General features: G+C 39.9%; 1 protein-coding gene across 4 annotated transcripts in view; it reads right to left on the bottom strand.

Moving 5' to 3' along the window:
* Nucleotides 1-5057: 5057 nt before the first annotated feature.
* Nucleotides 5058-16170, bottom strand: part of MTAP (methylthioadenosine phosphorylase) — a 355183-nt gene continuing 344070 nt past the window's right edge. For 2 of the 4 annotated variants that reach the window (XM_054657984.2, XM_016960682.4), the window contains one exon: nucleotides 8564-15171. In XM_054657984.2, coding sequence (XP_054513959.1) covers nucleotides 14980-15171 — 192 coding nt within the window. In that variant the 3' untranslated portion in view covers nucleotides 8564-14979. Of the gene's footprint in view, nucleotides 5202-6955; nucleotides 7015-8563; nucleotides 15172-16170 lie in introns of those variants that run through there. The other 2 variants (XM_054657987.2, XM_016960683.4) reach the window with 2 other exon arrangements.

Consider the following 16170-nt stretch of genomic DNA (forward strand, 5'->3'; position numbering starts at 1 on the left):
CCTAGTTAAGGACCCTTGCTGGGAAACTAGTGCAGTTGCTTGGAGTAAAGAAGGCATTCTGGTTTTTTGAGTTGCCAGAGTTCTTGTGCTGGATCTTTCTCATTTGTATGGGCTGTTGTTCTTTCAGTCTTTAACATTGCTGTAATTTGAGTGGATTTTTTTTTGCTTTTTGCTTCTTTGATGCCCTTGGGGGTTTGATTATTGTATAAGGTGGCTTCGGTTGACTGGTTTCAATTCTAGTCCACTCCTGGGTCTTGGAGGAGCCCCCTCCAATTACTGTCTCTGTGCCTATGTTTCTTTTGTTGGGTTTTCGGGTCCACGGTGTTCCCTCAGGCAGGAGCTGCTGCTGGCAGACAAGCTGTATCCTTGCCAAGTCAGCACTAATATACTATCCATGTGCTTCTTGGAGAAACACGGGCTTGTGCCTGTTCACAGAGTGCAGGTAGAACAGAACTGCTGGGTTGGAAGCTCTATTGGGTGGGCCCTGTCTGGCTATGGGAGGCAGGTGTGAGTGGAGTTGCTCACCCTGCTCTCTGGGTGTTTCCAGGGCAGCAGGAGGTTGTGACCCTCAGCAAATTCTGGCAGAAGTAGGACCACTGAGCCAGAAGTTCTGACAGGCATGGCTCACCTGGCTTCCAGCAGCAGGGGTGTTTGGGGACACCCACCCTACCATCCAGATGCTTCCTGGGACAGCAGGAGGCTGTGCACACTGGCTGAGTTCACACAGATATAGGACCTCTGGGCCAGAAGGTCTAGGAGGCATTGCCCGCCTGGCTACCAGTGGCAGGGATGGTTGGGGCTACACACCCTGCTGTCTATGCGTTTCTTGGGACAATGGGAGGCTGAGCTCTCCAGCTGAGTCCCCATTGAAGTAGGAGCACTGGGCCACCTGGCTATCAGTGGTGAGGATGGGTACATTCTCCTGCCCTAATGTCTGAGTGCTTCCTGGGACAACAGGAGGCTGTGTCCATGGGCTAAGTTGACACAGAAGTGGGACTACTGGACTGGAAGCTCTATTGAGGGTTGCCCGCCAGGATACCAGTGGTGAGGGGTGACTGGAGTGGCCAGACAAGTTCAGGCTGAAGTGGGACTGCTGGGCCAGAAGCTGCCATCAAGCCCTGTCCAGCAAGAGGGGGCGGGGCAATCTTACTTCTCCCAGGCACTGCAACTGTGGCCTCTTTTGGGGCTGTGGCACCAGTGCTGGTCTGCTCAAGGGGCCAAGGCTTGTAGAGGTCCCCTTGGACTCAAGAGTTGCCCCTGCAAAACATCTAGTTGGCTCTCTGCCTCAGTCTAGGAGCATGGTGGTGGCAGGTGTCCAGGGGGTCCAGGGGGATTCTCCCATTCCAAGTCTTGTGCGGGTCCCTGTGCAGAGTGTGAATTCCTCTGGGGGCTCTCACTCACTCACCCTTTCCCATGTTGGAGAGGTTCTCTTGGCTTCACTCTGAGTCCTGAAAGGCTGGTGCCCAACTTTGCTCATCTCTGTACTCTGTGTTCACCCACTGCCTTGATGGATCCCAGCATGGTTTTTCAGATGATCAGCCTGGAGAGTCAATGTTCACTAGCCCTTTTGTTTCCTCTCTATGAGCGCAGCACACATGAGCTGCTTCTAATCTACCACCTTGGCCCTGCCCCCTCCTAAGTGATTTTTAAATTTTGCATACCTTAAGTTCATTCTTTGTATTGTAAAGTCCAATGGGTTATGGAAAAACATGTCATGCATACACAATTACAGTATACAGAATAACTTCACTGCTCTAAAAAATCCCCTGTCCTTCGCCTATTCAATATTTCTCTCCTTCTCTTGAACCTCTGGCAGCCACTAATCATTTTACTGTCACTATTCACAGGTACTGGGGGTTAGGTCTTGGAAATATCTTTGTGGGAGACGCTATTCATTGCTTTTTCTTCTAGAATCTAGAGGGGGAAAAGTGCACAGGACCAGAAGTAGATTTTCCAGAGACTAGCCCAAAAGATGAAGGCCCTGGCAAGATCAGTATAAAACATGCAGAATCTCTGGGGAATGAAACTAGAGCCCTAACTGAACAAGAATTTTTGAGTAAAGCCCAAAGAGGATAAGGATTTGACTTTTTTGGCCATTAGGAAAATCTGGACAAGATTTATCTCCCATAAACTGAAGTGGAGCAACTAACTGAAATGGCCCCTTGATAGGACCAGGTGGATTAAGGAAAATAAATCAGCACACAGGATGAACTCACACTAGGAAAGAGGAATGAGATAGAATGGAGTGGAGCTGCCTTCCCTGGGCGTCCTCTTATGGTGCATTTAGACACAGTCACAGAACACAATCCTGGCCCAAAATAACTAGGAAAAAAGTAACTAGGTGTTACTTTTCTATTTCTCAAATTACTTTTTATAAATAAGATCTCCATAAGTTGTTATTACAGTACTCTAAAGCATTACTATGACAGTTTTAAAATCAGAAAATAGAGGATCTGAGAGATCACACAGTTTATCGAGGGCATGAGAATCCTCCAGCCCTTCAATAGTGATACTGACACGTACTACACAAGCTTCCTCAACTAAGTGTTATTATTATACTCATTTTAAGAATGAGAAAGCTCGGTCTTAGAGAGGTACTATAACTGGCCCAAACGCACACATCTAGTGCATGATGGAGCCAGTAATTGATTCTAGTTCTGGCCAGGAGAACAGAGACTATACCTATTGGGACTGACATTGTTCTGGACTGGGCAGTCTAAATTCTTTGGCCTTTCTCAAGAAGGCATTTGAGACTAAAGCCATCACACTTCTCACTCCCCTTTTCATCAGGCAGAGATCTGAATAGAAGCAATTAATCCTGGCCAATTTATTTTACCTTCCCATCATCCCAATAATGCTCTCTATACTTCCTTATTTTTGACTCAAACTTCTCCACCTCCCAAACTTTGCACTGTGCTCCTTTGTACTTTTCTCAATAATCAATCTGTATAACCTTTATAGCCTGAACCTTCTCCTCAGATAGTTTCAGCCCCCTTCTTGGTATAAACACAATCCAACTCTCCTTTGAGAACACTGAATTTCTTGAAGTGTTTTCAAATGAAAGCTTTTTGTTCTCTCATGATTAACCTAGCTAAGTCAGCAGGTAAATTTCAAATCTTCTTTGCTCCCATTGTCTCTTTCTCAACTGGTAAGAGTTGTATTGTGTCTCCCCCAAAAATACATATGTTGAGGTCCTAACTGCAATACCTCAAAATGTGACTTAGTTTGGAAATAGAGTCATTGCAGGCATAATTCATTAAGATAAGCTTATACTGGATTAGGGTAGACTCCTAATCAAATATGAGTGGTGTCCTTATAAAAAGAAGAAATTTATTCACAAAGACACAGAGAAAAAATTACCACGTGGAGATGAAGGCTATCTCAGTCTGTTTGGACTAACAACAAAAATACCATAAGCTAGTGGCTTAAACAACAGAAATTTATTTATCATGGTTCTGGAGGCTGGGAAGTCCCAGATCAAGGCACTGGCAGAATTAGTGTCTGGTGAGGGCCTGCTTTCTGCTTTACAGATGGCCCCCTTGTCACTGTGTCCCCACATAGCAGAAGGGATGAGAGAGCTTTCTGGAGTCCTTTTTCTAAGGGTACTAATTCCATTGATGAGGGTTGCACACTCATTACCTAATTATTTCCCCAAAGAGCCACCTCCTAATCCCATCACACTGGGGGTTAGGATTTTAACACATAAATTTTAGGGGGAGACAGCATCAGTCTATAACAAAGGCAAAGGTGTACAAGTCAAGAAACACCAGATTTCCAGCAAATCACTAGAATCTAGGAGAGAGTCATGAAAAAGAATCTCCCTCATCAACCCAGAAGGAAACAGCCTTACCAGCACCTTGATCTCAGATATTTAGCCTCCAGAGCTTAGAGGCAATACATTTCTGTTATTTAAACTACCCAGTTTGTGACACTTTGTTATACACCCCTAGTAAACTAATATACTAACCCTCAGGTATAAACCCTGTCTCATTTTAGGATTTATGCCATTCAACCCAACTCTTCCTTCAGCTCTCAGTTTAATGATTATTTCCTCCAGAATACTTCTTTGATCAGGATCTTTTGATATAAACTTTTACAGAACCTTTTTTTCTTGAGCACTTATCTACCTCAGTTTACAATTACACAAGATTTAATGTTGCTAGATTAATATTGGCCTTACCTCTATATTCTAAACTCCATGATAGCAGCAAAAAATTTTTTACACACCATCATATCCCTAAAGTAGGTACTTGGCAAATATTTGTTGAATGAATTAAAGCATTCCTTTGTCTCAAAAGTTGATTCCTTTTTGAAATACAAATAACCTTTGTCAAATATAATCCACCAAGGCTTATCAGTTCTACAATATTTAATATGTACATGAATGTCAGCCCTAAGAGGGCACTGAGCTTTGTCATCAGATAATTGTTTCCTAAATGACAATTGGCTTCTTTCTGAATCCTAATTTTTTTTAATCTTGTCCACTTTGACCATTATTTTATTGACTTCCACAGGCCTTTGGTCTCCAGAATCATCTTTATGGTCTTTTAGCAGCAGTTGCCTCTGATACTTTTGTGGGTATTTTGGCAGCAATCGCCAGATTTTAATTTGTTCTAGGCATTACCTGACATGTTGGCCACATTCCTACCTTTGACAATGTTTGTCTTCTAGTAAGGTTTTAGAACATTCAGAAGCATATAGTCTGCCATAAATTTTAGTTTCAAGTAGAGAAAACTTTTTTTTAACTTCCACTACTATGTTGAATAGGAGTGGTGAGAGAGGACATGTAGAGAAAACTTTTCTAAATGGTATCTACGGACAGCTAGTGCTAATCTTGATATTAGCCAGGGATATACTATTACTCACCTTGCGGAAGATAATACCATGATGATGAGTGTGGATGCAAGGGAACCACAACCTATGAGATGCTTCTTAGATTTTTTCTTTAAATGTATTTTCCCAATTGGATCTCCAATGGCAGATATTGTACAGGGAAATGATGGTGGATTCAGATACCAGACAAAGCCAAGGGAAAAAGTACCAAAATTCAGCTGCATAACTGGTACATTTTAAAATTTAATTTAAATTTTAAGTAACTATTATACATGCAGAGTTTGAAAATCACATATTACTATAGGATGTCATGATTTCATACAAATATATATTTGGTCTTTGCTCCAACTCACTTTGAAAGTTGTCACCTGAAAGCAAATATAAGAGGGTTGTAACTTTTAGCACCCCTTTCCACTTCTGGGGGTTGGGGGAAGAAAGAGAGTAAAGATAATGTTCAAGCACCAATGGCTGGCAATTTAACTAATCATACCTATGTAATAAAACCTCCATACTAACCTCTAAACTTTGGGGTTCAGAGAGCTTCTGGGTTGGTGAACACAATGAGGTGCTAGGATGATGGTGCACCGGGAGAAGGCATGGAAGAAAGAGCCCCCATACCTTGCCCCATGAATCTCTTCCACTTGGCTATTACTAAGTTGTATTTTTCATTATAAACTGGCAATCATATGTGTTTTCCTGAGTTCCCGTTAATCGTCCTAGTAAATTATTGAACATGAGGAAGAGGTCAAGGGAACCCTCAAATTTGTAGTCAGCTCGGTAGAAGTCATAGCCAGATACAGGAGGAAATTAGAATTCAGGATCCAGTTCAGTTTACAAGTAGATAACAAAACCTCAAAGACAGTGAACTAGGCTAGAATCTAACAATGGGTGTGCTATAGTTTTCTACTAATATATAGTTTTTCTCTTTATAGTCATGCCCATTCCAAAAATAATCACAGTAAAACTGATTTGTTTACAAAATAGGCCTAGTCTCGTTACACTTGGCCTGATTACTTACATAAGTATAGTAAGAATAGTGATTCATTATATAAGCTTTTTCAAAGTATACTTTGCTGGGACTTTTAATAAGGAGTCTCAAATTAGAATTTAAAAAGTCTTTCCAAGCTAGGAAGCCAAGCCAAGGACTTGTCATCAGACTTCATCTGCAATGCCTATAATTTTGGGTGAATTCTCTTCTTCATTAGGTTCTTAAAATCTCCTTAAGGGTCCTTAAGGGTCCTGTTGGCCAGGCTTGGTTTCAAACTCCCGACCTCACGTGATCCACCTGCCTCGGCCTCCCAAAGTGCTGGGATTACAGGCGTGAGCCACCGCACCCGGCTGGTCATATAAAATTTTACACATATTTTTAAGTATGATATTCTATTTAAAACCTTGGTAATATAACCAGTGTTTCTAATTGTGTCCTGTTATAGGAAGAATATATTCTTTTTTTTTTTTTTTGAGACAGAGTCTCACTCTGTCACCCAGGCTAGAGTGCAGTGGCACAATCTCAGATCACTTCAGCCTCCACCTCCCAGGTTCAAGCAATTCTTGTGCCTCAGCCACCTGAGTAGCTGGGATTACAAGCATGCACCACCATACCTAGCTAATTTTTGTATTATTATTATTATTATTTTTTCATAGAGATGGGGTTTCACCATGTTGGTCATGCTGTTCTCAAACTCCTGGCCTCAAGTGATCAGCCCTCCTTGGCCTCCCAAAGTGCTGGGATTACAGGCATGAGATACTGCGCTCAGCCCAGAAGAACATATTCTTATTGCAGTTATGCATATAACTATATTGCCTTGGAAATAATAATACTTGCTAATAGTTTCTGAATTCTGGAGGGATCAGGTAAGAGAGAAAGTAAATGCTTCTTTTCTGTTGATAAAGGTATAATCTGCTAAATTTCTGTAAGCTATAGACAGCTTAAGGAAAAAAAGAAAAAGTTACATTAAATCTGAAAAATTAGACATTAAAGAAACAGCAATGTTTCAAACAAAAAGTCATAAAATTATCATTATTATCAATACATTTTATCCCATGTGCATTAGTCCGTTTTCACACTGCTGATAAAGACATACCAGAGACTGGGAAGAAAAAGAGGTTTAATTGGACTTACAGTTCCACGTGGCTGGGGAGGCCTCAGAATTATGGCGGGAGCTGAAAGGCACTTCTTACCTGATGGTGAAATGAGGAAGAAGCAAAAGCAGAAACCCCTGATTAACCCATCAGATCTCATGAGACCTATTCACTATCACGAGAATAGCATGGGAAAGACCAGACTCCATGATTCAATAACCTCTCCCTGGGTCCCTCCCACAACATGTGGGAATTCTGGGAGATACAATTCAAGTTGAGATTTCAGTAGGGACACAGCCAAACCATATCACCATGTCATTAATTTTTCTTCTACTTGATCTTGGGTTAGCAATTTTATAAATTTAGTTTTTCCAATAGAGTCCTGGAAATTCTTATGCAGTCCAATGTTATGATCTTAAAGTTACCAGAAACCCACACATTTCAATATTTTCCATAAATCTTCCTGAAAACAAAGCATTTGGAATAAATTTCAGTAAAGTATCAGAGTAAAACTACTGTTTGTGGATGACAACAGAATTAAAAATGGCCATGGTTAAAGATCTGATGAAAGTTCATTATAACGCAATTGACAATGTAATTTGTTATTTCTGAGAAATACAACATTTTAAGGTAACTAAAATTATGACTGATAACATATCAGGACATATCGGAGTTGTAGAACTTCACAGAACATCTGGAAAACTTACATGAATAATATTATAACATAAGAAGGTTAAACATCACCCTTATTTGACAACTTCCTATGCAATTCTCTTTTTTTCTTTCTTTCTTTTTCCGTTTCTTTCTTTCTTTTTTTTTTCCAGGGTCTCACTTTCTTGCCCAGGCTGGAATACACTAGCATAATCATGGCTCACTGCAGCCTGAACCTCCTTAGGTTCAGGTGATCCTCCCACCTCAGCCTCCCAAGTAGCTGGGACTACAGGCATGAGACACCATGTTATGCTAATTTTTTTTTTTTTTTTTGAGAAGGAGTCTCGCTCTGTTGCTGAGGCTGGAGTGCAGTGGTGTGATCTTGGCTCACTGCAACCTCTGCCTCCCGGATTCAAGCAATCCTCCTGCCTTAGCCTCCCAAGTAACTGGAACTACAGGCACACGCCACCATGCCCAGATAATTTTTTGTATTTTTAGTAGAGATGGGGTTTCACCTTGCTGCCCAGACTGGTCTCAAACTCCTGAGCTCAGGCAATCAGCCCGCCTTAGCCTCTCAAAGTGCTAGGATTACAGGCATGAGCCACCACGCTGGGCTGCCAGGCTAATTTTTGTAGAGAAGGGTCTCCCTATGTTGCTCACGCTGGTCTCAAACTCCCAGGCTCAAGTGATCTGCCTACCTTGGCCTCCCAAAGTGCTAGAATTACAGGCCTGAGCCACTGTGCCTGACCTCTCTTTCTATAAGGAAAGAAAACAAAGTCTTTTGAGATATTCCAGGAATCCATCTGGAAAATCCTACTTAGCTTGAGGTTAAAAAAAAGATTTAGTTTAGAATTTGGTTTTAGGAAGTCTGGCAAAAATATCAAATGTTTTAAACACTTGATTAAATATATCAAAAGTCACTGTGAAGACACAAAAAGTAACAACTAAGAGGTTTCAAAGGCAAATAGAGAAAGTTTAATAACTGTAAAAACAAAACAAACAAAACTAGCTCTTTCGTTGGGAAGATTCAATTTTCTTAAGTAATTAAAGACCAAAAAAAGGCAACACGAAGCACAAAGAATTATTTTGAGAAAACACAAAATCTTCATTTTGTAGGCCGATTAGTTACAAGGGAAAGGAAAATTTTTCACAATCACTTTTAAAAACTGGAGCAATACTCTTTAAAAAGAAAACTGTCATTTTCACAGAGAAGACCAAATTCTAGTTTTGCATCGGTTTACTTTTGATATTAAGACTCTTTTTTTTTTTAGATGGAGGCTCACTGTGTCGCCAGGCTGGAGTGCAGTGGTGTGATCTCAGTTCACTGCAACCTCTGCCTCCTGGGTTCATGCGATTCTCCTGCCTCAGCCTCCCTAGTAGCTGGGACTACAGGTGCGCACCACCACGCCCAGCTAATTTTTGTATTTTTAGTAGAGATGGAGTTTCACCATGGTCTTGATCTCTTGACCTCATGATCTGCCCGCCTTGGCCTCCCAAAGTGCTGGGATTACAGGCGTGAGCCACAGTGCTTGGTCAAGACTCATTTTTAAAACCTTATAATACATTCAGTTCTAGGCAACTTGTCCATACAAGAGTCATTCATTTTGTGTGTGTGTCATCTCTCTTCCTTTTTGTATCCATTTAGATTTTATCTTTCATTCATTCTGAAACAACCTTTAAATAACCTCCAAACTAGACAAAATTATTCTTCCTTTTCCTTAAAAAAAAGCACATCCTTATACCTTATGGCTTTCCTTACCAAAAACATGTCTTACTTTCTTTGCATATAGTTATCTCCCTTATTATTTTTAGTCTTTTTAACAACTCTATATTAGTTAAAATTGTTAACTCTTAGTAACTTCAATTTCTAGTGAAAACTAGGAAATAAGAAATTGTGAACGGTTATGGGGTATTCCATAAAATGGTAAATCTATAAATATACCATTTTATAATTTCTATAGAAGTATATTCTTTCTCATAGTACAATTTAAAGTGTTTTTTAACAGATGTAAATATATTTAGTTCCTTTGTAATAAAAACCAAAAGTAGATTAACTTATGTTAAGCAATTAATGTTTCAGCATTTTATGTTATTTGGAAATGATCTAAATATTTAATAAATGTCCATTATCTAATTTAATTTAGCAAAACTCTACAGGCATAAGTTAACAATGAGAAACTATTGAGAAAGAAAAGTAGCCCAGAGCAGTCTGAACTATGTGAGGTATGCAAAGTTTATCATCATCTGTCTGGATAGATATGTCCAAACAATACAGTGTGGTTCCAGGAGATGAAGACATCAAATAGCATGGCCTCCAATGTGGAATGCCATTAAATACAAAACTCCCTCCAAACACCTTGGAAGTGACCATATCTGTATTGTTAACCAATACTTGTGGAGTTAAATTCAAATACATTGACTTATGCATTCATAATTTTTATTTTAAAAAGGCAGCTCTGCCTGAGTGGACAAACTCATCACTGGAGATCTCCTGTACATTGATCTTTAGATCAGCACAAGAAGTAGAAAACATTTATTTGGTCGCCTTTGGAAATAAAAACATTTTTCAGATCTGGCTTTTGTTAGTAATTGTCTTTATTTGCATCATGTCTTTTATTCTCAAATTGATTATACTTTGCACTTCTAGATGTCTAAAATCAACAAAAAAACTAAAATAATGATAGCCAGATGCTTAGAAATGATCCAACATGCCATAGCTCCTTTGTAAGCAGATGACCTGAAATACCATTGCCCTGTCCCTTTGTGTTGCCAGTCAGCTTGGCCTTGAGACTTCACTGCATTCTTAAGCCATTTTATCTCTCCTCTCTTCCTCCAATGTGGGATGAGACTAACTAAAACTAAGTCTTCCAGTGACATGGGACAAACTTACATCTAAAATGTTGATCATCAATACTTTCAGAAGAAAAAAAAACTCAACCAAAAGGAAGAGAAAGAAACGTAGCTCAGAAGAGTCTGAACTATATAAAGTATGCAAAATTTATCAGGCCCAGAGAGACATGAGTATGAGATTTTTGTCACACCCTGCCCCAAATCCATGCCCAGGGGATGTGACCCTCACCCATTATGTTCATGCTCCTGGAATTTATGGTTAAAAAAAAATGTATAGCCAATCAATAGTTTGTATGCAACTAAAGAACTGCCCCTTCTTTAAAAAAAAAAAAAAAACGCTTGTAACTGCTGCTAATTGGAGTTTATATTCATAGCAACTTGAAGACGTGTCTCCCACATTGCAGTTCTCAAATTTGGCCCAAATAAACTGTTTATACTAATTTTGCCTCCATTTCTTTTGTTAAGAAGTTGACACAATTTTAAGTACCCGTATTAAAAAATAATTACTATTGAAAAGTTCATTTATAATTTCTATTCTATTTACATTTCAATTATTGTATTCAGCAAGTGTATTCAATAGAATTCAATTGAATTCTATTCTATAATTCAATTGTTCTTAATTGTAATTGACTTATTTATGAAATTTCATTAGACAGACAAAGCTAGTCAACATCTCATTATTAATATTTTCCTATTAACTATTTTTACAGCATATGTATGTTAGCCAAATATCACAAAAGCAAGAACCTAAAAAAAAGTTAAGGCCGGGCTTGGTGGCTCATGCCTGTAATCCCAGCACTTTGGGAGGCCGAGGCGAGCAGATGATGAGGTCAGGAGTTCGAGACCAGCCTGACCAACATGGTGAAACACCATCTCTACTAAAAATACAAAAATTAGCCGGGCATGGTGGTGCACGCCTGTAATCCCAGCTACTCAGGAGGCTGAGGCAGGAGAATCGCTTGAACACGGGAGGTGGAGGTTGCAGTGAGCTGAGATTGCGCCACTGCATTCCAGCCTGGGCAACAGAGAGAGACTCCGTCTCAAAAAAAAAAACCAAAAAAAAGTTAAATACTTGGTTTTTTTTGTTTTTTTTGCTTTACTGCTATACTTAATATATACTTGCTTTACCGCTGTACTTAATAAAATAGCTACCACATTTTCACTTTTGCTCTTAGATTAAACTGACAGTTTTATAATCTTAAACATCTAGTTACAATAACAAACTTATTTGCCTAGTAACCCCTGGTAGAAAAAAACTGTTATGTATGTATTATATTTAATGTTGACAACTCTGAAGACATGCCTGCTTTAGTTAATCCAACAAACTTAAAGAAATTTTTATTTACTGAAGATTATCCCGTATCATACTGTTAAAGAGAACTAAAGATAGCCTGAGAAGGACTCCGTACTTCTATATTTGAGTCCTTGTGGATGAACTGTAACCTAACTGAACAGGTAGACAAGATTGAAAACCTAACTTAGGAGTACGTTCCTGTAACAATAGCCGAGTCTTGGCCAATTCTAGTAGCCATACTTCAACCACTTAGACACTGCTGAGTGTTCAAACTGTGTTCAAATAAGGCAAACACCAACCTGTAACCAGTCCAGCTCTTTCTGTACTTCACTTCTAATTTCTGTATGTCACTTCCCTTTTTTTGTCTGTAAATTTGTTCTGACCATGAGGCATCCCTGGAGTCTCCATGAATCAGCTGTAACTCTGGAGGCTGCCTGATTTGTGAATCATTCATTGCTCAATTAAACTCCTTTAAGTTTAATTTGGCTGAAGTTTCTTCTTTTAACAATATCAACTTGAAGAACATTTGCGCTAGGTCTTATTTTTCTGAAAGTTTAAAAAATACGTAATTTGTATAAGTGCTTTTCTTTAAGGCAATTAAATACAGCTCTTTATAAGTTAATTTTAGGATAGTCTCTAGAGGTAGAAAAATATTACACATACATGCATACACAGACATACATAAAATACAGACAGAAGCAGATTTCACAGTTTTCATTTGAAAACTGTAGCCATGTGCCAGGTACAATAATACAAAAACAGTTCATAAAGAATTTCTGAATCCAAATTGTGTTTCTGGCAGATGGAACAAGTTAAGATTATCTACAGGATGGCTAAAGCTTTTCACTGTTTCTGGGAGAAAAAACAAGATTTTTTTATTTGCTCAATTTCCAATCAGCTCTATTTCTTCTTCTTCTTCTGGTGAGTAATCTCCCTGGCATTTGCATATCAAAGAGATAACCCTCAGGTCCTAGAGGAGACAGGGTGGAAAATATAGATCTTAACGGCAGAGAGCCAGAAAAAGCACCTTAAACAAAGGTAAGGTTTGTTACTTAAACTCCTTCTCCATTGGTTAAGAGTGTCTGGTGATTTAGTCCTTCTTTTCTTCCTGATGCAGAGAGACAAGCTTATAAATGGAGACTTCCTTTGTAGATATAAATTTCTCTTACAAAGAGTCTCAAAATAACTCTCTCAAAATAATCTTTATGCCAGATAGCATATTTTGGCAACTAATTCAGCTAGATCTGTGTCTTCCCAATCCACCTTTAAAAAAAAAAAAGCTAGATTACTGAGTTCAGGATGGTGCCCATGAATAAATAGGGCAAAGCATGTTCTATACCTAGACTCAGTGTGGATAGCTTCAGCAAATTTCTGAGAGTTTTCCTTTGGGATAAGAAAGCCTTTCACTATTGCCTCTGAGCTTAGATTTTGACTAAAGCATACAGGTGGCTAAAGAAAGCCCAGCTGGTTTATTCTGAGGGACTAATTTCATAAGGCATTTTTTTTTTCTAACTTTTTGTCTTCAAAGTGGAAAAATAACTGAGTGAAAAAGTTAGTAGATTCAGAGTAATTAGGCAGAGGAGGGTAGAAAGAAGGATATTGTAAGGACTCAACGGGTTCTTCTTGCCTGCTGCCCAGATAGAGCTGATTTATCATTTATCAAGGCAGGGGAATTGCAATAGAGAAAGAGTTTTATACATGTAGAGTTGGCTAAATGGGAGACGTGTTTTATTATTGCTCAAATCAGCTTCCCTGGAAATTTGAAAGCTAGGGTTTTTCATGGATGGTTTGGGGGATGAATGGGGCTGTTTAGGCAATAAGTGCTTGCTGCTAATTGGTTGGGGGTGCAATCATAGGGGTGTGGGAAATAGTCCTTATGCATGCTGAGTTGCTTCTGGATGGGGCCACAGGAGTGGTTGGTGGGTCCAGGTGGAGCCATCGGTAGTCAGACACACAAAAAACCTGAAAAGACATCTCAAAAGGCCAATCTTAGGTTCTAAAATACTGATGTTATCTGCAGGAGTAATTGAAGAAGTTGCATATTTTGTGACCTCCAGAATAATGGCTGGAAACTGTTTATATCTACACCTTAGCAGAATTCAGACTCCTCTATCCTCCTTGCCTGGTGGCCTCTCATCAGCTTTGCTGAGGTGGTTGAATTTTAAGGAAGGACTATTATCATTTAAACTATAGACCAAGTGTCTCCAAAAGTTAGCTTGGCCTAAGCCCAGGAATAATTATGGGCAGCTTGAAGGCTAAAGGCAAGATGGGGTTTGGCTTGATCAGATCACCCCTACTGCCATAGTTTTCTCACTGTTATAATTTTTGCAAAGGTGGATTCAATTGAGGGAAGAAGCAGTTGGAGTTAAGTCAGTCAACGTACATTTTTAGTTCCATTATCATTTTGCCTTTTGTAAAAAGTCTTTTTAAAAGAAAAAAAAAATAGAGTCTCATTCTGTTGCCAGGCTGGAGAGCAGTGGCATAATCAAGGCTCACCGCAGCCTTAACCTTCTGGGCTCAAGTTATCCTCCTGTTAGCAGCAGCAAATCTGTATGGGTCTGCAGCAGCTTGATTTTTGCCTTCTTGAAGGAAATAATTCTTCCAAGGGGCATAAGGCAGAGTGAAAGACTGAGGCAAGTTTTTGAGCAGGAGTGAAATTTAAAAAGTTTTAGAGCAGGAATGAAAGGAAATAAAGTACACTTAGAAGAGGGCCAAGTGGGCAACTTGAGAAATCCAAGTGCCCTGTTTGACCTTAGACTTGGGGTTTTATATATTGGCATGCTTCTGGGGTTTTGCATCTCTCCTCTTTTGATTTTTCCTTGGGGCAGGCTGTCCACATGTGCATGAGTCATGTGTTTCTAGAGGAAGTCCGTATACCAGTTAAACTCCACGATTTTGCCTCTTAGTGCCCATGTTTGAGCCTGCTTGCCCAAATCCTGAGATCTTACTAGGAAGCTGCTGATCACCAGCTTCAGGACTTTTCTATCTATTGGGAGATTGTCTTTCCCTGCTGCCAGTTGCAACCTATTATTATTTTAGAGAGAGAGTTTAACAACCACCTGATGATCATCTGATGCTCACCTGACATTCCTAGTTGGAGGGGGTCTCTCCTCCCTTACTCATGTCTGCCTAATTACCTACTCTAACATTTTACCCGGCAAGAATCCATGACCCAATTCTTTGGGAAACTGGATGAAGGTCAGTCTTCTGTAACTGCTTCCTGCTGACAGAGGTGTGATGGTGATTGTTCTGTGGGTCTTGGCCTCTTGCTAGCTGTCAGGGCAGGGTGGTTGCATGGGTTGTTGGAAGCAGTATCCAGCCAGGTCTAAGGGAGACAGGGGCAGGATTTCACCTCTGCCATGTCCCACTGATGGGAAGTCTAGGAGTCCTCTGTAGAAGGGTGACTCTTGAATATTGAAAGGATGGTATCCCTCACTGAGGATCATCTGGAACTTGATCATCTAAAGGTGAGAGAAAGGAGACAAATTGGGTTATTAGATTTTTGAAGACATGGACTGAAAGGAGCAAAAGTAGAGGCTAACATGTGGGCCTAAAAAGGGAAGAACCCAGGGAAGATCCCATTTCCAGTTTCCTTACCAATCTAACTAACCACGAGAGGCTTGTTCTTGTAAGCTGGAGGCTCGATTTAGGAGTTGTCTGATGTTGTTTTGTACTTTTACTGATTGATTTACCCAAAAGCAACATTTTTCATCTAAAGCTAAACAAATTCCTCCCTGTGCTGCCATTAACATATCTAGTCCTTGACAATTTTGGAGGACTACAACTGCTAAAGTGTTAATTTGCTCTGGCCATGGTTAAGGTTTTAGCCATGATATTAAACTTGCTGGCTATTTCCTTTCAGATTTGGCTATAGGTCAAGGAGGCTTTTGAGATTCCGGCAGTTTAGGTTCCCATACCAGCTATAATGCTGAGGCCCATAAGAAGGGGAATTAATTGGATAGCCCTTTTCACCCTGGGCAAGATAGAATTCCCATGGATTGGTGCTGGAAGAGAGAGATTGCCAGGGAGTATAAAGATGTCCAGGGGTACATAATCTATGGTACAAGTTCCAATCCTTTTAATGAGGAGGCATTGGTAAACTGATTGGCCACAAACACAGAAGGCTCCTTGGGTTTTAAGACAAGTAGAGATGTCAAAACAAGAGATGAGGACAGCCCCCAAAAATACCAAGGATGACAACACACCCAGGTAGCTGGTAGCTACATTCATGCCTGCTAACACTTGGGTACATGGGGTTTGGCTCTGATTAGCTCCCTTGGTGTCATTTTCCCAAAAAAAGAGAATTTTGAGTTTAGTCCATTAGAACCCATTCTGCTGTGGAGCTGAGGTTGGCAATTTGCAGACATTGGTTATAATCATCAGCCTGGAACTAGAAATTTCAAGTACTGCATGAGCTTGGGCATTGCTGGCAAAACTGAATGGACTTATTTAGCAAAGTT

This window comes from Pan troglodytes, chromosome 11, assembly GCF_028858775.2.
Source record: "Pan troglodytes isolate AG18354 chromosome 11, NHGRI_mPanTro3-v2.0_pri, whole genome shotgun sequence".
NCBI lineage: Eukaryota > Metazoa > Chordata > Mammalia > Primates > Hominidae > Pan > Pan troglodytes.